The sequence below is a fragment of the Centropristis striata genome, chromosome 22 (genome assembly GCF_030273125.1).
Source record: "Centropristis striata isolate RG_2023a ecotype Rhode Island chromosome 22, C.striata_1.0, whole genome shotgun sequence".
Classification (NCBI taxonomy): domain Eukaryota; kingdom Metazoa; phylum Chordata; class Actinopteri; order Perciformes; family Serranidae; genus Centropristis; species Centropristis striata.
In genome coordinates, this window is record NC_081538.1 from 4,332,902 (window position 1) to 4,357,641 (window position 24,740).

The window sequence follows — 24,740 nt, forward strand, 5'->3', positions numbered from 1 at the left end:
TAGCACCCCTAGCTCTCTTCTTATTCTCTCTCTCTTTAATTTGTTCTGTCTGTTCTCTCTATCTTTCTTTCTTTTCGTTCACTACATTTGCTTACTTTTGAGTGTTATTCTCCCTCGCTACCTGTCTCTGCTCGCTCTCCACTGCGCTCCCCTCTATTTGTCTTCAATTCTGATGCTGGTGTCACACCGTCACTGTCTTTATCTCTCTCTTCCTCTCTTATACTCGCTCTCTCAATCTATATTCCCTGCTCTTCCTCCCCTCCTCTTCCCCCTCCCCTGTTTTCTTGATTGCTAAATCAATGCTTAAAGTGCGTGAGCAGGGTGTCTCTGGCACAGCATCTGAGCATGGCTACCCACTGCCTTCTCTTCCAAGAAATCCGTGTGTGTACGTGTGTGTGTGTGTGTGTGTGTGTGTGTGTCTATCTCTTTCCACACACAAACACACATCCTTCCATCTGTCCCATCTCAACCTGTGCTGAAGCACAACCACCAGGCAAGCTAACTAACGAGAGCCTTCCACAACCATCTGTCGCATTCCTCGCTGCATTCTCCTCCTGTAACTCCTCTCTTCCCTCCAATCCTCCGCCGCCCTCTCTCCTCGCATCATGCAGAGTTAAACAGCCTTTCCATAGCCTTAACATTAGTTTGGCTGTAGTGGATGTGTCAAAAAAGCAGTTTTGATATTGGTCAAAACATGAAAGCCCAATATGTTTTCGCGTCGATTAGCTCCAACGTGGACACACAATCATCACACAGGGTACAAAAAAGCAGCTCAGAAGAAAATTGTTTGTTTATGTGAATAGATAGACAGAATAAATGCCTGTATGTGCATGTATGCATTAATAGGTGGTTGTCCGCAGCTAGCCTTCACTGTGAGACTGTTCAACACATATAATACCAATCTCTCTCACCAGGAGGTAGAGTTGAAAGTGGAAATTATTCTTGATCTCAAGCTGGGCTCTTTAAAATGTGACTGAGACCAGGCAAGACTCTCGGATGCAGTTACATGCTCGGTTAACACAGCTGCCTTTGCTGCTTTTTATCATTATGGAGTCTTTATTAACTTTTTGCTTTAATCTCTTTGATTTTATGTTTTCAAACATAACATGATGGGTATTAATATAATATGAAAGGGCTTTTTTTACTTACTTTTATACAGCATGTAGTGTCAAAATTATCAGTCAATTAAATAATCATGGGCAAGATTTTTATTCAGTTTAATGATTGACTGTCTAATTTATCAGATAAAATTGCAAAACACACTCTGGCTCCAGCTTCTTAAATGTGAGAAATTGTCAGTCAGACAGATTGAAAATTTGAAGATGCTACCTTGTTTACTGGGAAATAAAACGTTTGACATTAATCTGCAAAATATCAGCAATTAATTGCGTTGCAGTGAGAGTAAGCGGCATAAAATGTCAGTAAATGAGGGAGGCTGTTTGATTTTATTTGGTTGGGAGAAGAGCAGGATTACTTAGAATGTTGTGGCTTTGTTGGTTAGTTTTATGCTCACATCTCTCATCAAAGATTTGCAGGAAGTAACAGCTTTCCAGAAAGTTCATACACACACACTCACACACAAATACATGTTACTGGCAGCTATGGCCAACCAAAATGTTAAATGTGTGATGAAGCACGGATTCCCATCAACCCTACCTCGGTAATCAGGGGGAACTAAGCACTGCCAGGTCCCCTCTGCTCTAGATCATTCTCAATGCCCACTGCCCCTCTCACCAGCTGCCAAGTAGGCAAGCCTGACCATGCCAACACGCCACGGCACATTTCATTGCATTAACCCAAACATAGGTTGCGCTGAGTGTTGAGTAGCAGCTGAGGAGAGGTTCGGAGAGGATTGTTTGAAACTTGTAATACCAAATGCTAACGTTAGATCTTAAAGCGGCTCCATCACAGTGCCATTTTTATCCTTGTTCCCCATACGCTGTGCTGTGATCGAGAATGAGCATAAGCAAACTGGTGGGGCCGTGCCAAGACTTCTTATTACAGCAGGGCCGGCACCCGCTGCCAGAAGCATGCACACACACACACATACACACACACACACACAATAAACACTAGTCAGCACACGTGGTAATTTGTGAGTACATACGCAGTGGGATTAATTTGTGCTTTTTGCACGCTAGTCTTAAAACAGCCGCGCACTTGTCCACTTACACACAAAAACACAATATCTATTGGCTGCAAGTAAGGGAAGGGAAGTTTGAAAAGAAGAAAAGGGATGGCCAGACTCAGCCAAGCCATTTCTTCTCATTCACTTCTTCATTTTCCTTTTGCAATGCTCCCTCCCTCCTTCCTTTCCTGTGCACCTCCTCCTTTCTCCATGCTCCTTTCATCCCTTTGATAGATGGGCTACATTTGTGGAAATGGAGAGGATTTGGAAGTGTGTATGATTACAGGATCCAGAGCGGGGAAGCCAGAGGGAGGGAGGAAGACAGCAAGGACACATGAAAGAAAAGATGAAAAGTGACCTTGTTGACCCTTGGATCTGTGGACGGAGGAAGGGCGGGAGGGGCGGCAATATAAAAGCGCGGGCACAGCGAGAGGCAGGAAGTTAATCCCCCCCAGGTGTTGTGCCAGTGTTGGCGGGGGGTGCCAGGCCAACCCACTGGCACAGTCACATTATATCCCCCCTCATGCCTCAGTGTGGAGCTCCTTAAAGAGGCTGTCTGAATAGTGAAAGGTGGGAGGGCTGCAGGTGGCAGCTGAAACACGGGACAAACCCTGCACACACACAAGCACACAATGGGCACTAATCCTAAAATATTGATGCCTATGGTAGTTGCTCATTGAAAGCAGAGGGAGGGGTGTGTTGGTGTGTGTGTTTTTGCGGTGTTCTGACAGATTACCCACACACCCCTGCTGCTGGTCAAGAAGGTTGTTGTCTAAGGATATCCGATCCTCGCCTCTCCTCTTTCTCCCCTCGCCACCACCGCTGTTGTTATTATGTATGCAGATTAGTCATTCACACGGGATCAATCACACTGTTGGCCCAGGTCAACACATACACACAGACACACACACAAACACGGACACACACCATTTTGCCACACCAGTGGAGCATGGATGCCAGGCGGAGAAAGAGAGGGAGATGTATTCATTCACTTTCTATTGTGCACGGATCGAGTGTTAGTCCAGTGAATAGGCAAGGGAGCGCTTGATAATGAGGCCAGTGTTATTACAGAGCCGCTCCAGCCCCTAACGACATCAATCCACTGGGATCAAATAAAGGCTTTTAATTGCTTTGCCTCATATTAAAATCCCCGCCGCCGTAGACGAGCTGCCCTTGGCGTGCCTGAGCATAAAAGCCAGCCGAAAGATTGTCTGAAAGGCCATCATATGTGCAAAGGCTCTCTCAATTCTTGTCTTTGCAATTATATTTGTGTAACGAAAGCCTATTCATTAGCAGCGGTCATCATTTTAAGCAGAATATTTGATGACACCATTGAATATTTATGATGGTAATAAAAATGTGGGTGATCATATGTTCATTATGTGCTTTGTGTCTGTCTGTTTGCAGGACTGAGTCTGTTGCAGAGAAAATGCTGACCAACTGGTTTACGTTCCTCCTTTACAAGTTTCTGAAGGTAACTCTTTGATATATGTTGTCAACTTTCACTGAACATTTTAGCCTCCACAGGTAGTTGGCCCAACCAAACTGATTACGTCACCGTCACCTCACTGATGGCTGTGTTTTTGTCATACTAGCTACTGCATTTTACCTAAAATACAGATTTGCTTTAGCTCAAAGTAAGACTCATCATTGCACACTCTCAGTTAGCATGCATGCTGATGTGGTTGTGCCATTAAACTCCATAGGGCACCAGCACTAAAAGCAAACTTGAGTAAAAAAAAAAATGTCACCATCATCTTGTTTTTCTCTTCCATCTTACCACTCACCCCTTCACTTCAGCTGGGAGGAGAATAAAAACAATGATAAATGGCCAATCTGTTCTGTTTGATAAACAACAGTGTTTTCAGGAAGGAAGACGGGGGTGGCTTCAAGAGTCTGTATTTTATAGCATATTTCACTGTTTATCCATTAAATCTCCCCCAAACTCTGGCTTCATTTCAGCGAAGTTTATATATTGATAGGTGGTGCAATTTTCTTTAATTTAGGAGAACAATAGAGTTTGGGACATGATGTCTGTAAGTCTTGCTCAGCAACTCTGAAGGCAAGGCAGCCCGGAAGACACAAAAAGCAACTACAACATTTCAGATAGATATTTTTGACATTATTAAACTTTGCTGTCAGTGAGTTGCTGGCTTCAAAGTTCTCTTCCTCCCTCTAAACTTTTTCTCTGTTGCTCTCTCTCTCTCCAAATCTCTCCCAGGAGTGTGCAGGCGAACCTCTCTTCTCCCTCTTCTGTGCCATCAAGCAGCAGATGGAAAAAGGCCCCATTGACTCGATCACAGGAGAGGCACGCTACTCGCTCAGCGAGGACAAGCTCATCAGACAACAGATTGACTACAAGACGCTGGTAAGGGGTTCACCGGCCCAGGGGTCCCAGGGCTAAAAGGGGACACTTAATATGCTTTCAGGGACAAGAGGAGAGAAAAAGGTTGGTTATGGGTTGTCGATCATGAGATGAGCAACGGGACGTAAAGTTGTCGTTGTCACGCTTGACTTGCAGAGGGTACAGGAGTGGCGACCTCACTTCCTGTTCACACTGGAGCTGTCAAAGAAAAAAGCAGCACTTCGGGATGAGGAGGAAGGAAAGGGACTATGCATGTTTATATATCTGCACAAGCAGAGAGATGCTGAAGCTATATCGTTTATTAAACCAAGCCTTTCTCTAATGTTTATTTGAGCCGGGACTCAAACAAACTCCAACACTGTTAAGTCCATCCATCTTTCCTTTCTAGTGTCACATCTTTGCATTCAAGGAATACACATTTTCATACTCAATCGATTTCCATAGTTACTCTTAATATGGACAAAACAAAATTGCTTGATTGAGACATTTTCCAACAGAATTTACCCAGCAGCGTATATTTCCACGTGTAAAAAAACAACACTTTAAGATAAAAGATAACATGTTGACCCTCTTGTTGATAATGAGTATTTGTGCTAATCTTGTAATTCAGCTAATTCCACCAACACCTGGAGACAGTACTGATGAATATGCTAATAATATTATAATTAGCTGGTTTACTGCTCATCAATTGAGGTAGCACATTGCCGTCTCTCTTTGCGCTCTGAGGAAAACAGCAGTTTCCCTGGTGAATGATCTTTTCTTTCCCTGCAATTCTCTAAAAGGCCCTTTGGCATGCACCAAATTATTTTAGTTTCATTTAGTACCAATCCACGCAACCACTATTACACATAACGTCTTCTCTAAAAGAAGATTAATAATGCATTTGATATAGCGCACAATATTTCCCTCATGTGAAATATAATGAAAGCTGTCTTTTAAAACAACATAAAACAACGTGCTTGGAATAGTGTTCTACTGGCGTCTTACTTCTAGCCCCTCCTCACAGTGGAAGTCTTGTGTGTTTTCTGTTCCAGGTGGTGAACTGTATCCATCCAGAGAATGAGAAAAGCCCAGAGATCCAGGTGAAGGTGCTGAACTGTGATACAATTAGCCAGGTGAAGGAGAAGATCCTGGACGCCATCTACAAGAACGTCCCACACTCCCATCGCCTAAAGGCCTCCGACATGGACCTGGGTACAAATCTTTGTCTTGTCATATATAAAACCCAAACAGTCATCTTTGATGGATTAGATTTACAGGAAACGTTTGTCTAATCATAGAAGTTACAATGACAGTCATTCCATTTAGATGCCCATTAAGATCTGCTATCAGTCTGACGCTAATTTAGCCTCTGGATAGTGGATTTCCAGTCCGGGACTCTACTTCCATGCACCAGACATTTTTTTCAGTCCAATGAGCAACTTTAACAATGTTTTATTAAGATGTTTTTGGACCAGAGAACATTTCAGTTAATCTATATAACCATATAAATGCAGATACATTTGTAATAAAGGCAATAAAGCTAAATTGTTATCAAACGATTGCCGATAGGTTCCGAAATTGCATTTTGCCCAGTGTGTTCTGCCTTATTTGCTCTCCACACTGACTGTTTAACTACATGCAACCAAAGCCCACTTACAGATAATTGGTCAATAGAACTGTATATGCAGACATCTCTTTATGGAGACACATCCTGTGATGACTGGTTGTTGAAGAGTTTTGCCCCTCTTTATGTTTTTATATTTACAATTCCAGGTTTCACAATTGTATTCAGCTTGTCAGAATATTTCAAACAATGCAGTGTTTCCCATCTATGTGCCTGGAGAAAAGCAGGCTGAACTTAGACACTCATTGATTTTTACAAAAGCTTCCCCACCTCTCCTATCCCCTCTTAAAAAGTACAAGTCTTCTTAGATATAGAGAAGTAGCTTTCTTTTCAACCTCGGGAGACTTGACATCCTGGCTACACAGGCTAAGATGTCTGAGATTGGTCTCTCTCCTCCCCAAACTTCCCATCGATTGACTCTCTTGTCGACTAGCGTCTGAGTCAGATGATTGATCAGCTAATCAATCGAGACTCTCAGTGATCTCTTCCGTACAAAATCATTTTCCTAGTGTCCTTTCTTTCTTTCTTTCTTTCTTTCTTGCTTTCTTTCTTTCTTTCTTTCTTGATTATATGAATGCAGGCCTCTGCTGCCGTTTACGACCCTTATAGGCAGCTTATTTTCCCTGGGATGTGTAATTGTATTTCTTGGGTATCTCAATTGTATCTAACTTGGGTCTAATATATTTGCAAATTAGTGCAATGATATACCTTCTCTGCAAGACATCTAGTGATTAGAGGGTTTGGTACACCTTGAGTGTGTGCGTGCATGTACACAGACATCCATGCTTGTGAGCATAACAATATTATCCATGATTGTTTGTCTGCCGATATCTACAGGCTGTCTCTGCACCACGCACTGTGCTTTTTATGGTTTAATATTGCCAGATGGATTTTCTCTGCCCCTGTTGTGTGTTCGTAATAGCATATTTATAACCAACCTCGGATCTAAGACGGTCTGAGTGCATACCGTAGGGAATCTGCCTGTGTGATAGCTAAGTGAAGAGATTGGTTTAGCCTTTTGACGACACTCCTGGATAAAATTGTTTTATGGCCCCCTTTGGGCAGGATGTGTTGTTCTATTATTGTTTTATTACGAAAGGGAATTGGAAATTGTCAGAGTTAGCTGGCCACTCGCAGTGTGATTGTGAGTATGAGTAAGAGAGAGAGGAGCCAGAGCTGCAAGAGAACATGTGTATACAGCGAATATGTATCTGACGTGCTGCACAGATGAGAAGAAAGTTCTCTCGTAATTATGAGTCTATAAAGAGCAAGGACATGATTGACACATCTTTTCAGGCCTGTAGGTTTTCTTTTCATCTGCAAGTCATGTCGTTGTACTTAGCATTTCTTGGTCTTGTGCTATTTATGTTGACGATAATGCTTCAGTGGAAACAGGTCCTTCCATTTGATTGATTTGTTATTTTGACACACTTTTTAACTCAAAGAGAGGTGTGCTAGCTACAAGTAATATCAGTGGCTCACATGATCTCTGACACACAGACACACCCATACAAACACATACACACCTACTGATTGCAACTGCTGATAAGAATAATGAGATTGTGGCGGGCCTGTCCCAAGACAGATTGGCCAGGAGTGCTGCTATCCCAGATATTGTTTGTGATTCCCCTCCGCTGCAAATCCCTCAGAGAAGATGTGGCCTGAGAACAAAGAAGCTATAGGCCCCATGTGTGTCTTTGTGTAATCGTGTGCATGTTACCAGCAGCAAATATGTGTCATGCATCTCTGTGGAGTACAACAGTCACCTTCAGCCTTTCTCTTCACCATAAGCGTCCAGACTCTCCCCAAAGCCCTTATCTCTGTGGTCGCGTGCGAGTTTTAAAATGCAAGTCTATACACATTCACACGGTTTTGAGCAGAGACCCCTGGATTTGGGATTCCAAGTAATCTCAGTTTGCTCTGGTTTCACACCAAGTTTATTCTTTTATTTATTCCTTTCTTTTTTCTCATTTCTCCATGTGTTTACTGAGCCTCGACTGGAGACGGGCGCTCATTTGCATCTTTATGGGAAGATGTACTGTATAGACAAAAACAACAGGAGAATCTTTATTTCCTGCAGATTTTTCAGATGCTAACACAATTCTGGTCGATCCTCCAAAGACAGGCCTCATCATGCACCACAGTGATTGCCGCTTTGTTTTGCTGTTTGTGATCAGAATAGGAGATGACAGTGGTCGACGCAAGAGGGAAGCACAGCGAGGAGCACAGACACAATAACGTATTCATAAAGCCCATGATGTCTGCAGAAAGAATAGAGGAATCATCTGCTTGTTTGTATTTGAGATGGCTTTTCTTTTTTCACTTATGATAATGTTGCTGGGGTATTGTGAGATGTTTCTAACAAAGCTTTTGTTTTGTTTTGTGCTGAGGTTGCACAGATGTGGGGAAGCCCGGCGTGTATGTTATGTAGATGTAATTTGGTTGTAAGGTCATGTAAATGCCGTCCTGTTGTTTAAATGAAAGACGATGTCATGTGCACTGAAAGTTATTTGTTGAAAAGAATGGAAATGAGGTGATCTGCAGTCTGTTGCAGCTTTCTAGTTGCTCCAAATACTGTTGCTGTGGATATGAGTGTGGTGTGCTTCTACTAAAGCTCCCAGCAATAACAATAAGAGCAGCAAGGCAGGGGGCTTAGAGCAGTGCATGGGGGTTTGAGAGGGGGAGAGCAGGGACCAATGGCGCCTTCAGAGAGCAGAGAACATAAGGGCCGGTGCTGCTGATGGAAAAGGAAGTGCACGAGCCCTGGGCATGCAGCCGTAATCACACCCATCGATCGCATCAGCAAAAGAGATGGAAAGGAGTTAAGAGGGAGAGGTTGATTCTGAAAAGAGAAGAGTGGGTGATTAATTTAACTCGCCTGTTGTTACTGTCTCTCACATGTGCCATTTCTCTTTTGGCTCTACATCTCTTCTTTGCCTTTCTCTTCTAGTCCTACTCTTTGAGATGTTGTGTTTTTCACCTCTTTTTGAGTCTATTCAGGCTTTTCATGACAATGCGAGATGATTGTTCTGAAAGAACAAAAAAAACAACCTCTGCAGATGAAGATGGAGATAGTGACAACACGTTTTTCTGGCAGACTCAGAAAAGAGTTATGCTTTGTTCTTTTTTCTTGAAATGGTTTTTTGATGCAGTACATGTTTTTTAATCTAACAGTTATTAACTTCCCTGTGTACATGATGTAAATGAAAGATTCTGGTTCAAAGTAAAGATGCCTGCAGTTGGAACTAGTGCCATCAGAACTTTTCGACCTGTTAAAAAAACAACTGTCTCCAAAAGCGTGAAAATGCATTGTTTCTACAGTGAAAGGAAAATATTGCCAGAGGAGTAGTGTTGTGTGTATATAAAAATCTTTCAATACCATGATTTTTTATATTTTTTACCCTTGTATTTGCAGAATGGCGTCAGGGTCGGGGGCAGCGTATGATCCTGCAGGATGAAGACGTCACCACTAAGATCGAAGGTGACTGGAAGAGACTGAACATGCTGTACCATTACCAGGTATGCCTATTACTGTATATTCTAAAATGTGGACATGTGCAGCTTGCTTTAAACTCCTTAGATTGCCCAAAATAGCATGAAAAAATGAACAGCCTCCATATTTTTTACTGTTAAAGAACTTAAGACAGAATTTCTTAGTCTCCATGTTTGTCTTTGGTGTGGAAAATTTTTTGAAAATCCTTTTGTATTACCATTGACAGATGCTGTATGTTTTAGACTTAGACATTTCACTAAAATCTCAAAGTCATTAAAGTTTGAAGGATTTGTAAAGTTTTTGATCTCACACAGAATGCTGTAAAAGAAATAAAAGAAAGATTGCTATCTTCAGAGACTTAGCATCCTCTGGAGCTTATAATGGATAGATTATATCTCTTATTTGAAGGCATTCACATCTTCTCTTTCAAAAAAAATAAAGGTAGGATTGTTTTTGTCATTTTCACACCAAAATTATACAAACACAATGCTGAAACACGTCTCTGACACATTAAGAAAAAGGCACAAATGCTTGATATTTAAATTAGCCTTATATGCATTGGACAGTTCTCTCTTACCACCCATCATCACTCCATTTATAGCATATCTAGCTGTCTCTGGTGTCCTCTCAACCCCCCTCCACCTTTTCCTCTAAAGCTGTGTGACCTGAGGATCCGCACTAAGCTCCAAAACTATCTAATGGACAATTCAGTCAAAGTGCTTTTCCAGCCATTTAGTTGTGCAAGTCCTCAGCTGACAGGGACACCCCTCACACACATACACCACTGCCACAACTTATCTGTCAGGTGGAGGGGAATGAGGCAGGGCGAGGCAGGGAAGTGACCAACAACAGTGACACTTGGAAGTAATCCCTTATGTGTGGAGAGGGCTCCAGATAAAATCTGATGTGCCGGCCAAGTGTCGTCTTTTTTCTGAAACGGATTAGTGTTGGCATAGATTTCATGAACGGAATAGACACGTCAGTGGTCACAGACATACACAAGGTACTGTATGCATGCAAATGCACAGTTAGTAGCACAAGGTGAACGATATACACTTTTATTAACACCTTAACATTTGGCCCCCTTTTATAGAGTACCGGGGATGGGAGACAGGGGATCTTTAGGGGGAGATAGCAGGTCAACAGTAGATGTATGCAGAAATATTTAAATATAATAGGGAAAATGACACATTATATGATACCAGAAGCTCACACTATTAGGTTAGATGTCAGTAACATGAGGACAAGTGCACAAAATACTCAAAAACCCAACAAATTGCTTTCAGCAGAGTGTAAGACAAACACATATTTGCAGGTATTTTGTGCCTCATGATTGGTGACCTTCCATCCAGCCAATCAGAACAAGACTGGATGGAAAAACCGGCCTGCTTTGTCAACATGGTGTTAATAATTCGAGCAGCTAAGCAAGCGTCCACTGTCCCCTCCAAGAGCAGTTTGCGCGGTGCCTAAATTAAATGTCAGCATCAGCAAGTGTCAACAGGCTTGGAGTACGAGGCGCGGGTGGAATGGATTAGGGAGCTGATTCGAATCCGAGATAAGATAATGAAGACAGAAGTTAATTCATTTTTTCAGGCCAGGAAATAAGGGCGCCTTATCCTTGACGGGCCACAAAAAAAAAAGGAAACACTCCCATCCACTCAAATTTGTTCAGGGAACCTAGACAAAGAGCAAAGAAAGGAGGGGCGCCACAAACTCCTTCAGTCTTCAGTTAAGGCCATCTGCTATTCCATACTAAAGTTTTCCACTCCTGTTTTTATGTCTGTTTTAAGTTTATTTTAAATGTTTAAACTTTTAATAATTTAGTCTTCTCGTAATCAAATCAATTGATGCACTCATTTCAACTTGCATGTGCTGCTATATTTGGCCTTGGGATGCCCTCCAGACATGTTATCTACATATTGCTTGTCTCATTAGACGCTAATATGACCAACCAGACACACTCAATAGAATCATGTGCCTTCCTTTATCAAACTAATCTGATTTGATCTGCCACTAGCCTAACTCACCCACTCCCTCTGCCTTCAGTTACAATGTGACAGTTTGCATCACAAACTTTGATGTCTTGTTCAGGAAAACATCACATAGTAGCTACAAGCAAGCATTTGGCATTTGCCATATCAGATCTTTGTGTCCCATAATGAGAGACATTTCTCTCCGCCTCCTCTCTTGCAGCAAACTATGCCCTGCTTTCTGTCTTTATCCTCTTCTCCAAATGTTATTTCCCCAAATGCCACTCCTCCTTTTCATGTTCCATTGTGCTTCGCTCGTTTTATATCTATTCAACATATAAGAGCAGTGATCAGGGAGCATGCTTAAGGGTGTTGGAGGGTTGGGGGCTCCCCACAAAGGAATAACAAGATCTGCCCTGTGGGCCTCCTGCTTATAATAATATAAACATATTATGCATAAGGAGCAGATTGAGTGACTGTGTAACATAATGATACAATCTTAATAAGGCCCCGGCTCAACACACACACACACACACACACATATAGGCACAAAAGGCCCCTGGTCCTTATTCCCTGTCCCATCCACCTATACTATGATAGAGATCACTTCAATTAACCCTGCCTTACCCTGCAGCACGCGTAGCCAGATTATGCAGAGCAGGGGTATACTTTGCATGTGTGTGTGTATGTGTGTGTGTGTGTGTGTGTGTGTGTGTGTAGGCACAGCTGGGACAGAGTATACCCAGTTGTCTTAATTGAAACCTGTTTGGCTGACTGCAGAGGGAGGAGCACATGACTGACTCATTCATTCATTTACACACACTTATTTACACATAGTCCAACACAGTGACACACACTGCTTGATTCTTCACACCTTCATACACGCACACACACACACACACACACACACACACTAGCCAGCCCTAGAGGAAAGGTATTAGTGAGTAGAGACTGTGGGATATCCCCTCTCGCACAGGCCTGTATGATGCTCTGCTTAACTCTCCCTCCCCCTGTCACTCATCATATGTATGTGTGGGCTGAATGGAGCACATAAGGGTAATAAGATATTCTCTGTTTATCCACATGAAACCAGAAGAGATGGAGGGAAATATAGAAAATGACACCAACACCATGATTTATGGTTTTTCTGATTGGTTGTGTTAGAAATCTGCACAAATGAGAAAACTCTGCAAATGGCTTTTGTTTTGAATAGTCATTTGCATAATATGTGTGTCTGTTTTTCAGGTACCTGATAATGCAGTAATGGCCTTGGTTCCCAAGCAAGTCACAGCCTACAATTCAGTAAACAACTCCACTGTGTCTCGAACTTCTGCAAGCAAATATGGTAAGCCGATCTTTTTTTTGCACATTTTCAAGTTTCCTATTTTAGATCTTGGTCATTTTTAACTACATATTTTAACCAGAATTGTTGTCATCAGACATGTGGATCAGAGAAACAAGCAAATGTTTGCAGCAGCTCAGGTCGAGCCCCTCTTTCAGTGTGCCAAACAGCCTCAGGGAAACACAGATTTTTTAAAGAGAAAATGCTTTATTCTGTGTTTTTATACCAGTTCAAATCACCTGGTCAGTTTGCTTTGGAGTTGAAGAGACCTCTGAAATAATTCACCTCTTGAACAATGAACACTGACTGAATTCTAACTGGGAGAAACTCTGGCTCTGTCTTTTATTATCATTTTGATCAAGAGACCCCTAGCGGCAGAAAATTACATATTGCACGTTTAAGTCAATCAAATCCCAGATGTAACATAAATATGTGTCTATGGAATACGAGATGATTTGAGAAAGTACAGGAGGAATAGACAGATAGAAACTTTCCTGATCCCACAGCAGTGGACGCTCCCACCTGAGAGAGGAAATGTGGTGACAAGCATGCTCAGGAACACTGACAGACCTAGAAACACAAGACACATTTTTAGAGTAGTTGAAAGGATTCCTGAAACATAACAAGAGACCAAATAGACTTTTCATCTGTTGTTCTGGCCTCTTGAGGCTCCAAAGTGTGTCCTCTCATCCTTTCCATGTGCCAGTGTTTTTTCCGCCTGTCCGTCTGCTCCACGTCTCCTTGAACCTGAGAAACCATCAAGTTAGTTGCTGATCAAAGGGCCAGCCTCACTGGCCACAAACACTTCAGACACATCAAATGTGGTGCCACATTATTAGCATCGCCTCATCTCCATACGGTCTCACCTCGCTTCTCCGGCTGCAAATTAGACCAGATAGGACAAGGTGAGTGGCGCAACAGAAACGGGAGGGAGGTGGCCGGGAATATCTCCCTCCACAATTTTTTTAAGAGATTGACTTCAAACGCAAGTGTGATCCCCTTCACGACTGGTTTGGTACTCGAGAGTGACTTTGAACTCTCCGTGAGTACAATGGCCAGATAGTGAAGAAAGAGAGAAGGCTGAATAGAATATAGCCACAGAATAGGGAGAGGGAGAGCGGAGCAGGAGGGAAAGTTGTGGAGAAAGTAAAGATTAAGACAAACACTGCGTAGTCAGACGGAGAAAGGAGAGACTTCTGTGTCTTTGATGTAATGTTTCCATCAAAAGAAACACCAGAAAAATAACACCTCCTTTGTGTGAAGCTCGATCAGAATAGAATCAAACCAGAAATCTCTCTCCTGTGTATCCCTGACTCTGTATTACCCTCAGCTTTCTAACGTCTTGAATAAATCATTACCACAAAAAGAAAACATACTACACATTGCACCTTTTGATAAAAAACCCAGCTTACATCCTCTCGCACCGACACAACCTCAGAAACAGCACAATTAGAGTCACACGTATCCTGAGAAATTTGAAGTAAAACAAGTCCTGCAGAGAATACTTAACACTGGTCTCATAACAAAGAGACAGTTAAATATTGCTCAATGAAGATCCCTATAGGAGAGACATGCACCTTCAGTTGATCGTACTGCAGTTAAATTTGAGCAGTCAACACACACACACACACACACACACACACACACACACACACATTCTCTGTATCTGATGTCTCCAGCTGTCTCTTTTTCCCTGAACTCTCTCCCCCGTACACTCCATCCGCTTTTCTCTCTGGACAGATTGATTTCTGTCACGCTGAAAAACACTCTTTTTTTCTTTCTTTTTTTCACTCTTCTCTCTAAACCGCACCCACTGATCAATTTTTTTTCACACTGTGTAAACATTCATTGAGCCATGTGTTTGGAAATGTCATCGCCACTCCGGCCATTGGGTGGGCCATACATATTTCATCTCGTCTGACACCTGTTCGATTTTGTGTCAGCCGCCGATGGCATGTCTTGTCCTTCGGAGAAGAAGCCATGAAAAATTAACCATGCACACTTTCTAAAAGTTTCATATCCAATCTCCCAGACCTGTAAATTGGAAGCCACAAGCCCAAAAGCTATTCTGTTTCTGACATGTAGGTTATGGCTTTTCTTGCTTCTTTGGTGAAGCGACAGATTGTTATTTTTAGTCGATTTCTCTTGTTGCTTTTTGTGTTAGCTTTCTTTTCTTCTGCCATAGCTCACACTCTGCCCTCATTAAGGTTTATATTTGTCTTGTATCTTCTCAGTGACCTCTCTGTGATTATCTTCTTCTCTTTCGGGTGCAGGAAAGGAAAAATCTAACAAAATCCAGCCTTTTATTGTCAGCATACTATAAAGAGATCTTTAAAGATGCACATAAATGCTATTATGACTTTTATGAGATACATTCCAATGGAAGCGTAACTGATACTAGAAGAAAACAAACAGTGATTGTACATTGCTGTTTTCTGATCAATTATCAGTACTACATGAACTAATGCATGTTGTTCTTTACAGAGAACATGATCAAGTACACTGGAAGCCCCGACAGCCTGCGCTCCCGTACTCCTATGATCACTCCTGACTTGGAGAGCGGGGTCAAGGTTTGGCACCTTGTGAAGAATCACGAGCACGGAGACCAGAAGGAGGGCGACCGCGGCAGCAAAATGGTCTCTGAGATCTACCTGACACGACTTCTGGCTACCAAGGTACACCTTCAGGAAACATCTCATGTTGATTTATTTCTCATGCTAGTCAGTCTGTTACTTTCTGTTCCAACAGTTGCATTTTTGACTACTGTATGTGGATATTATTTTATTTTTGAAGCAGTTCAGTGGGTGAAAGGTCGCTACAACCTTCACCCTGTGTTATCATGACTCAGAAACCCCCTCGCTTTTATTTAAATATTCATATTTACTCTGGATGAGTCATCTCAGTGGGAATGATTATTCAAATGTATTCCTCTATCCCCTCAGGGGAGAAAGAGAAAATAGATATTTCTGTTTGTTTTCTCTTTTCATTGCTGTTGCGTTGACGCGCCAGCATATCAAAAAAGGGCAAAGAAGAAAAGATCCATGAAGCCGGAGAAGGACTTTCTGTAATATTAAAAAAAATTATCAGGCAAAAAATAGAAATGGCTATAAAATGAGTCTCTTTGAATGTGCCTTCTGACAATGGCTTGCAGAAAAAAAAGCAGTTAATTTGGTTTGGAGGGAAATGTGACTTTGATCCAACAGCTGAATGCAAATTTCCAATCCCCTCCTAAATCACCTTCTCCTTCTTTTTTTTCATCAAGACATTCATTCTATCAGACACAGACAGAGACATACAGAGAAGGTAAAACATAAAGTAAAGGCTACGATCCAGAATGTTCAGACTGTAATTTTTTTCATTCAAGGAACATTTTAATTTGTTTTTGATCCCTTGTGTGCCTTTGTTTAGCAGTTCACATAGAGAACATTAACTCAGCTGTGTGAATGTAATGTAAATACACGGTGGCAGGATTCTGAAATGAAGTGCGTCACACAAACACACACACAGTAAACAGGCATAGAAAGAAGCAACAGGTGAATAAAATCATCCTTTCTTGTATGTCTTGCGCTGATTAGCTGAACACATGAAACTCAGATGCCGCACAAGCAACACTAATGAGTGAGATGTGTTTGGCAAGTCCAAGCTCTTTAAATTGGTACATTCAGATAATATGCAAACAAGTCTAGATTGTTTTGTTAGCTGGGAAAGACTCAAAAAGTCAGCAGGCACAGTGGTTTCAGGAGCAATTTTGTAGCAATCTATAAGGTTTCCCAACATTAGCTCGCTAGTGCATTAGGAAAAAAACATTTCCTATGACTCTAACTTTTTATTTCTTAGGAAGAAAGTGCTATTTGTTTTTTAAATAGTTACACTGTCTTGTCAGTAGACCACACATGGATCAGTTAAAGGTTACTTAACAAGGGAGAAAATGTAATTTAACACAGACATCAGGACAGAACTGGAGACAATGTGGCAAACAACTGATCACTTCCCTCCATTTGTCCATTGGAGGACTAATGACCGTGCAGATGTGTGGGCAGACGAGCAAGAACAGGTGATCAATTAAAGCAAATGAGTAACACAGTGGGAACAGCGGGGCAAGAGAGGTATGACAGTGTCTGTGAAACAGGACATGATCAGCAACATATGAAAGAAACTAATAAACAAACAAACTGCGGAATAGGATGCAGGAGCAGCTGTCAGCGTGACACATACTGTATAGCACTCCACACACATGCGCACGTCACCTCTTGGCCGCTGCGAGCCGCTCTATTTCCCTGACATTATCCCATTCCAGAGTGCAAGAAGGTGGTTTCTGACTGCAGACAGCACATCATCTTTCCAGATGGATTGTTTTTGTGAAATAACCAGTTTATCTTGGCCGGCCATCTCTCTTGGTGAGAAATGATTGGGCAGACAGGCAGTGTAATTGACTGCGTTTGGCTTTCACCTTGCCAATAAATACCTCTCCCTGGCAACGCCGCTGACGTTTCTCATATTAGCTCCATCAGTGTCGCTCTGACTGAGTGTGCGTACAGGGCGTGTTCATGTGTGTTGATGGTGGAGAGGCATGAGGAAGGATTGTGTTTTCTTTCCTGTCCATCTCCCCCTCTCACATGTCCCCTTCTTCATCTCTCTATTTCTGTTTCAGCGCGATCCCCAACGATTTCTGATTGTTTGCTTTCCTCTCATTTCAATGTGGAGGCAGATGGCATCAAAACATCCAGATGACACATTGTGTTTAGAGAGCAGTCTAATGACAGGGTAGATGGTCGTGGGGGGGATGCGTTGGCAGTTTCAGCTCCACCAGGGAACAAGAGAACCCTGTGATGATGACAGTGTTGATGCATATGCCCCCCTCGAGATCCAGGATGACGTCACATGTCACAGCCTCAGCACTTATGGGCACACACACACACAGGTTTTGGTATCTGCACACACAGAAATGCATGCACACACAAAACGTTAGGTCTACCCTCGTCTGCTAATGCAGACTGTCACTTGGAAGGCACGTGGGCTTGATATAGAGATATGTAATTCCATCTTCATAGAAAAACGATAAGCTGTCGGGAATGTGGGCCACATTAGAATTATAGCCGTGATTGTCGGACTAACAGGATTCGCTCTTCCCACTCTCTTCTACCTCTCTTGACTCTGTGATTCGGTCACCCGCTCCAACTCAAATTGGATTTTTATTTGCCAGTGCCTGTACACACCTCATCTGCCACACTCAATGGCCTCTTTTCCTGATAGGAAACCTCTGTCGTTTCATTTCCATCCCTCGCTCTCGCCTCTTTTCCCGTGCATCCCATCAGCTCATTCTTTACAAGAGGATTAGATTCTCTCACTCTCTGTCTCTCCTCTCTCTTCTCCTCCTCCTCCTTAAAGTCGCCAACATTAAATCAAATTAGGGTCAATGGTGCAGTGTGGGAGCTAATCCGGCAGCACAAAGAGGCTTAGGAGATGCGCCTCCTGTTCCCAGATATTATTAAAAGTCAGCTGTGAAATAACAATTTCCCCCATCAAAGCTGCAAGCAGATTTAGGGGCCAGGTCTGTGAGATAGGAGTCAGACACATAAACATCGGGGCTTGGGGACAAAGTGACATGTACTGCACAACTCATAAACTCACACCAGAAAAAAAAAAATACAAGTTTAAACCAATCTAGCTGTCAACTTTAGGCATTGGAATTTTGCAAAATGTATTAGGCAGTGACAATCTAATTCACGGGTTCTGTGGGTGGTGTTCAATATATATACTGGCTAGACATACTGAATCTGTAGACTTTCAGAGACTTGAGCTTTTTATAGTATGTACATTTTCATATTCCATGCAAGTTATTATTATTGTTTTGTTTTATTATCGCTTCCCTTGTTACTTCCTGTGTAGCAGTGAAAACTAAAATTACAAGAGGAATGTCTTTCTAGAAGTTTAGAAGCTTTGGAAGCTTGTTTGGGTATGCGCTGTATCGGCTCGTAAATATCAGCTTTAACATATTTTAGTGGCTTCGTATAATCTGTGTTCCATCTCTCCTCGTCCTCCTCTGCAGGGTACGTTACAGAAGTTTGTGGACGACCTGTTTGAGACCATCTTCAGCACGGCCCATCGAGGCAGCGCCCTGCCACTGGCCATCAAATACATGTTTGACTTCCTGGACGAGCAGGCCGACAAACACAACATCCATGACCCGCATGTCCGGCACACATGGAAGAGCAACTGGTGAGTTTGAGCAGTTTCACCATCTGAATGTGCACATTTCTGCAAACACAGAAACGCTCATACACACTAACACAAAGTGGGCTCTGGTCAGGAACACTTAAGAAACGGGTGAGGTTGTTCCTTGGATCTTTGACGGACTTAAAATTGATTCAATTATTTGTTCACCAGCGTGGCGCCTTTGGCTGCATTCATGGCCTTTTCTTTCTGCACTGTTGTTTCATGCACTGCGGACACAATCAGTACATTTTGGCACATTTCACATGGCATTGCCCTGGTGTTGCCCTGTGTTAGTGCCAAGCTTCACCACACGCCTCTTCCCTTCCTAATATCCATTAACCACAGGGGCGTGTAATCTTCATTAAAGCCAACCACAAGGGGCTAATCCAATTGGCTGCCAAGACTCACCATCTATTATCATGTATAACTGGGCCAAAAAAACGCCTGTCACTGTGGAAGTCTCCATAGTGCCAAATGTACGCTCCCAGGTGAAGGAAGTACACCTCAAAATTAATATTGGCTGATTAATTTAGACCACACTGACCTCTGTGAGCCCACCTTAAGAGGTTGGTAGGGGTTAAATAACCAGCAGTGCACCAGAATGCAGTGAGGAGAGAAATGAAAAGGTGAAGAAAGGGAAGTGAACTCAGTGGGAGTTAAACGCACACTAATATCTCATTAGCCTCCTGGCCTCTGCCAAGATCCCAGCATGCATCACTCAGCCCAAGGCTCAGGGGAACCATGGAGATGGGAGGATAAAATTGATGTGCATCAAGGGACAAATAGAGAGATGGAGGGAAGAATAGGTAGGGAGCAGCTAAAGAAGAGGGAGAAATATTATTTACTTTACGCTATGGTCCTAATTTTGGTCCTTTTTCCTGCGTCTACGTTATTGGGCCATTTGCAGAGTGTGTTAAGTGTTTTTTGAGAGCACAACGGGTTGCTTTTACATTAGACTTTTAATGGAATGAGCTCTCACTAGAGGGCTGTGAATGAATAGCAATTTATCATAACACACCATCACAAAAAGCCACTTAGATTGCACACAACAGTTTGTGCTGATGCCACCGTAGACATCTTCTCTGTGTGGGACGTGCATATGCCTGTGTCTCTTCACTTCTCACCGTGTGTGCTTACCCGTAACCTTTAATCGTCTCAACAGAGTGCAATCTTGGCTGCAACAAAAGCCTTCATTTTGTGTGATACTAGAGAATAATAATGCCAGTGCCCCTCCCATGCTGGGCCCCTGTCCCATTAAACCTACCAGGCCCATCGTCATCATACACGCCATTAACTTCAACCCATCACAGCAGCCAGAGCCACAATACTTCCCCCACCTCCCCTTCAGGGTTTCCCTGCCATTAGAGCTTCACTGTACATCCTCTTGTAGCCCTTATGGTAGATTATTCCTCAGCGTTTCATGCCTATAGGGCCTGTTTCATTACAAGTTTGCTTCTTGTCAGATTGCCATATCACATGATATCTGTAAATGACCTATTAGCCAACAATCTGTTTAAAAAAAAATTTTAAATTATTAGAAGCTTAATGAAGAGATGGTTTGATTTGCATAACCCATACTGAAATAAGAGTGGGAGCAGTTTTCTATATGTGTTATATCTGATAACATTGTGGAAATGTAGGTGTCCATAATGAAATAGTTGTATTGATGTATGATTCTGGCTTAGTTTCAGAGCTGTATATTTCACATTTCCATTGATTCTGCAAAACATCCACACGATCAAAAAATGGTTTCCAGGATTTATTCTAGCCCAGGAAATTATCTGTGACTCTTAACAACTCAAGGTCAATCCTCATAAGAGACTACTGATAGCAATAGCACAAACGCTTCCCCAGCCAATGCCTCTTAAATTTCATTCAAGCTCCCTTGTGCATAATAAGCTTTTTTTAAGTACATTGTTACTGTGAGTTTTAATTGTGCAAGTCCAAATTCAGTAAAAATGCTCCTGCATTGTGTGACAGAGCTGTGATGTGTATTTGTATGTGTGTACAGTGTGTGCATGCATGAGTCACTGGCTCCAAGAGCATCTCCAGATGGTATCTTTTGGATTAGCTGCAGTGTGTCAGCGTCTCCTCTCATCCTCACTCTTCTGTATTTGGAGTCTGTGTGTGTGTGCATGTGTGTGTGTGTGTGAGTTTCTGTCTGCACCGTGTGTTTGTCATGTCGAGATGCAACAGACAGAATTTTAATTATTGTGCAAAACTGGCACACACGCTCCTCTTTTCTGCACGCAGATAACCACCTATCTGCTGTCATACCGCGGTCCCAGCCCACTCACATTGTTAATGGCATCACCAGGGTCGAGCTAATTAACTGGGATCAGTGAAGTTGTGCAGTGCGTAATTTATAGAAAGTTTTCAATCAGTTTAAGCCCTTTGTCTGGACACGCAGCTTGTTCAGTAAAGGGTCGCGACTTGCCATTCACATGGAAGGTTGTGCCTTTTCGCCTGCAGAGGTTCAGCTGGAACAATGCCCGGTCAGGTCACCTTTATAAAGCTGTTAATTCAGACCTCAGATCGCTGCATGAAAAAGGTCAGGCATGGTCAGTTCCCTGCCTGTGCTGCTGTAATGCCCCGAATGGGATGCCCTGGATCACAACATCTGTGACCCGAGCAACTTCATTAGGCCTGTCTGCAGGAATGGGACAACAACTCACAACTGCAGATTCGGAGGCTCACTGGCTCTGTGTGCCAGAAGTGTCAGTCAGTGCAAACTGCAAGGGACAGCTAGACATGCTGCTGAAGGACTGCAGGGAGATTTTGTTGGAGTGGATATATTTGTGTGTTCCTTTTGTTGTTGTCATTTGCAGTCTAGTTCCTGTCAAAATATTCCAAACTAGGCCTGGTAAACAGTAAAAAGAGCTTTCAGCAGTGAGGTTGTTTTGCTGCTTGAAAATTAAAAAAGTTTTGTCAATACTTGTTGTTAATCTTTCCTTTTTGGGGAAAATAAGGATTAGCTACCACATTAGCACTGACCTCTTTGAAATGGACAATGTACTCTGATCCATGAAAGAGATTTTCTAAAACACTATGTAGTAAATAAATCAAATGTACATACTGTTTTATCAAATTCTCCCCATTAGAGTAGTGGGTAAACACTTAAATCAGTTTGAATTTACAGCACTTTGTAGTTCTTAATCAATGACAAGGAAAATAACAGGGCTCTGTCTGACTCTGCCAGCGTAATTCCTCTGGGATAAGAGATGCCCTTGATCTTGGCAGCTGATATTAACCTAATCCCTGACCAAGAGGACTGATCATGGCCGTCCTTCAGATTCCTAAACTACTCGGCGTGAGTTAACTGATGATGAATTCTGAGCATTGCCTATTTTCAACACAATAGATAATAAGTAGAGGTTATTATGGTGATCGTTTTGAATGCACAAAATCATGTGGGGAACCTTATCATCATCATCATCATCATCATTATTATCATCATAGTGCCCACTGCCCCACTGAAATCAGAACATACCTCAGTGCACAGGGCAGCTGGGGCAGATTGTCAGCAATCAAGGCAGCACAGCAGTGGTGTTAATATCCCTTTGATCCCTGCATTTAATCCCACTAGATTTGTTGCTTAGATTAATTTTGAAGTCATAATGCAGAGTTTTTTCTTTCCTCCGAGTCCAAATCCTCTTTTGTTAGATTGTACATCTGAATGGCTTTGTGGGTGGTTGTGTTAGGATAAATGCTTAGTGAGATGGAAGGGGAGCTCCGGTGGTATTTAAATGATTGCATTTCAGTTTATTGTTTTTTTTTTCATCCTTTGATATTGTGCCACACAGAGAAACTAGAGAAATATGCAGGTTAGACTGCATTGTCCTTCCTGTTTGATTTTTGCCGCATCAGCTAAAACTGCATCGCTCAGAGAATAGCAAAGATATAGAGATCCAAGTAACACTCAGCTCTTTCTTAATACCACCTGAGCCCTTTTACTGCAACACACAGATAGAGCTGGCCCCTATATCTATTCATTTTGGCAGAAACAAGCCCAGCAAATAAACAGACTTGTATATTTTTATTGTTCTGGACAGGCACAAAATAGGCCCCACTTGCACAAACAAGGCAATATGAACTGTGTCACTGTGCGGCCCCCAGCGAGGACCCCTGGACACTGCTGGAAAAAAACGAGAGCCAGCCACCACCTGGTTTTAAAGATAAAGGCTTTATTGAATTGAGCACACACATCAAATAGAGCACATCGGCAACAGCAGGGCCTGTGTACTAGCTTTGCAAAGTGAATGAATCCTCGTCCCCCTTCTGGCGCATAATATGTTCATGTCTATTGCCTGACTGGCTGTAGCAAATGTAAAAATGGCATTTAGGGACTTAATCTCAGAGCAGTTCGACCGGACACAGACTGTTGTTTTACTTTACACTCTTTGTTCCACTGTTTGTGTGGCTATGGCATTCTGTCACTGAGATGTAACTAAACAATCAATGCAAAAAACAACATGCATAAAAGAAGTAATTTCTTCTCATTAGCTCTTTGATTGCCTTTTTTTTCAGATGATATTTTGCTACATGTTCAGTCATGGTTAAACAACCTGAAACACCCAACAAAATTAGCTTTTGTCATTGAAGGAATGTTAAATGTGAAAGGGTACATATCATGAAAAATTCACTTTTTAGTGCTGGTGCGTACACATTTGGGTATCTGGAGTACCTATAACAACCCACAAACAAGAAATAAGACAACCCAGTCAGTTTTTTGTGGGCTGCCTAAATTAAAAAAAACCTGGGATTCATTTAGATTTGGCTCATCTACATACCTCCACCAACCTCTTGAGAACTACCTTTGCAAAGGTGCACCATTTCTCACAAACTTATCAGAGCAATCTGGGCTTTATGTGTTTTATCACTTTTTGCACTTTCAACCATGTAAACATGTTCTTGTAGAAACACAAAATACGACCATTATTCTGAAATTGAGTATAATATGTAATAAAACAATAAAAGTACTGAACTTGTATGATCACAACTTGTTTTCCACTAAACTTTGTTCTCTTTTCCACCCCCTTGCAGCCTACCTCTGCGTTTCTGGGTGAATGTGATCAAGAACCCCCAGTTTGTGTTTGACATCCATAAGAGCAGCATCACAGATGCCTGTCTGTCTGTGGTGGCCCAGACCTTCATGGACTCCTGCTCCACCTCAGAACACCGCCTTGGGAAGGACTCACCCTCCAACAAGCTGCTTTATGCCAAGGACATTCCCAGCTACAAGAGCTGGGTGGAGAGGTGAGCTGCTGATTACACACCAGACACTGGATGGATGATAAGAGGAAGTGTGTGTGTGTATGTGTGTGTGTCTGGGTTGGTTATGTCAGTGAAAACATCAGAAAACCTGCATTAGCCATGTTTCATTCCAACACACATACTTGCGACTGTAGCTCTGTGATCTATGGGCCATGAAACACAATCCAAATTACAACACAGTGGGAATGGATGGGAATGCCCAGGGCATGAGATCTACAGTTCAGAGCAACCCGTGTGTGTTTGGAGGGTGCAGAAGTGTGTGAGAGAGGGGAAAAGGAGAGAGAGAGAGAAAATATTTTTGAGAATAGCAGGCAGTAGAGACTGGTAATTTGTTAAAATGAGAGTT

At 42.3% G+C, this 24,740-nt stretch overlaps 1 protein-coding gene across 1 annotated transcript in view; it reads left to right on the forward strand.

Annotated features, from left to right (window-relative positions):
• Positions 1–24,740, forward strand: part of plxna4 (plexin A4) — a 252,872-nt gene that overhangs the window by 221,859 nt on the left and 6,273 nt on the right. The window contains exons 23-30 of the mRNA XM_059325536.1: positions 3,536–3,602; positions 4,350–4,496; positions 5,528–5,687; positions 9,515–9,618; positions 12,808–12,907; positions 15,389–15,579; positions 18,954–19,123; positions 24,164–24,376. Of these exons, the coding sequence (XP_059181519.1) occupies positions 3,536–3,602; positions 4,350–4,496; positions 5,528–5,687; positions 9,515–9,618; positions 12,808–12,907; positions 15,389–15,579; positions 18,954–19,123; positions 24,164–24,376 (1,152 nt within the window). The remainder of the gene's footprint in view (positions 1–3,535; positions 3,603–4,349; positions 4,497–5,527; positions 5,688–9,514; positions 9,619–12,807; positions 12,908–15,388; positions 15,580–18,953; positions 19,124–24,163; positions 24,377–24,740) is intronic.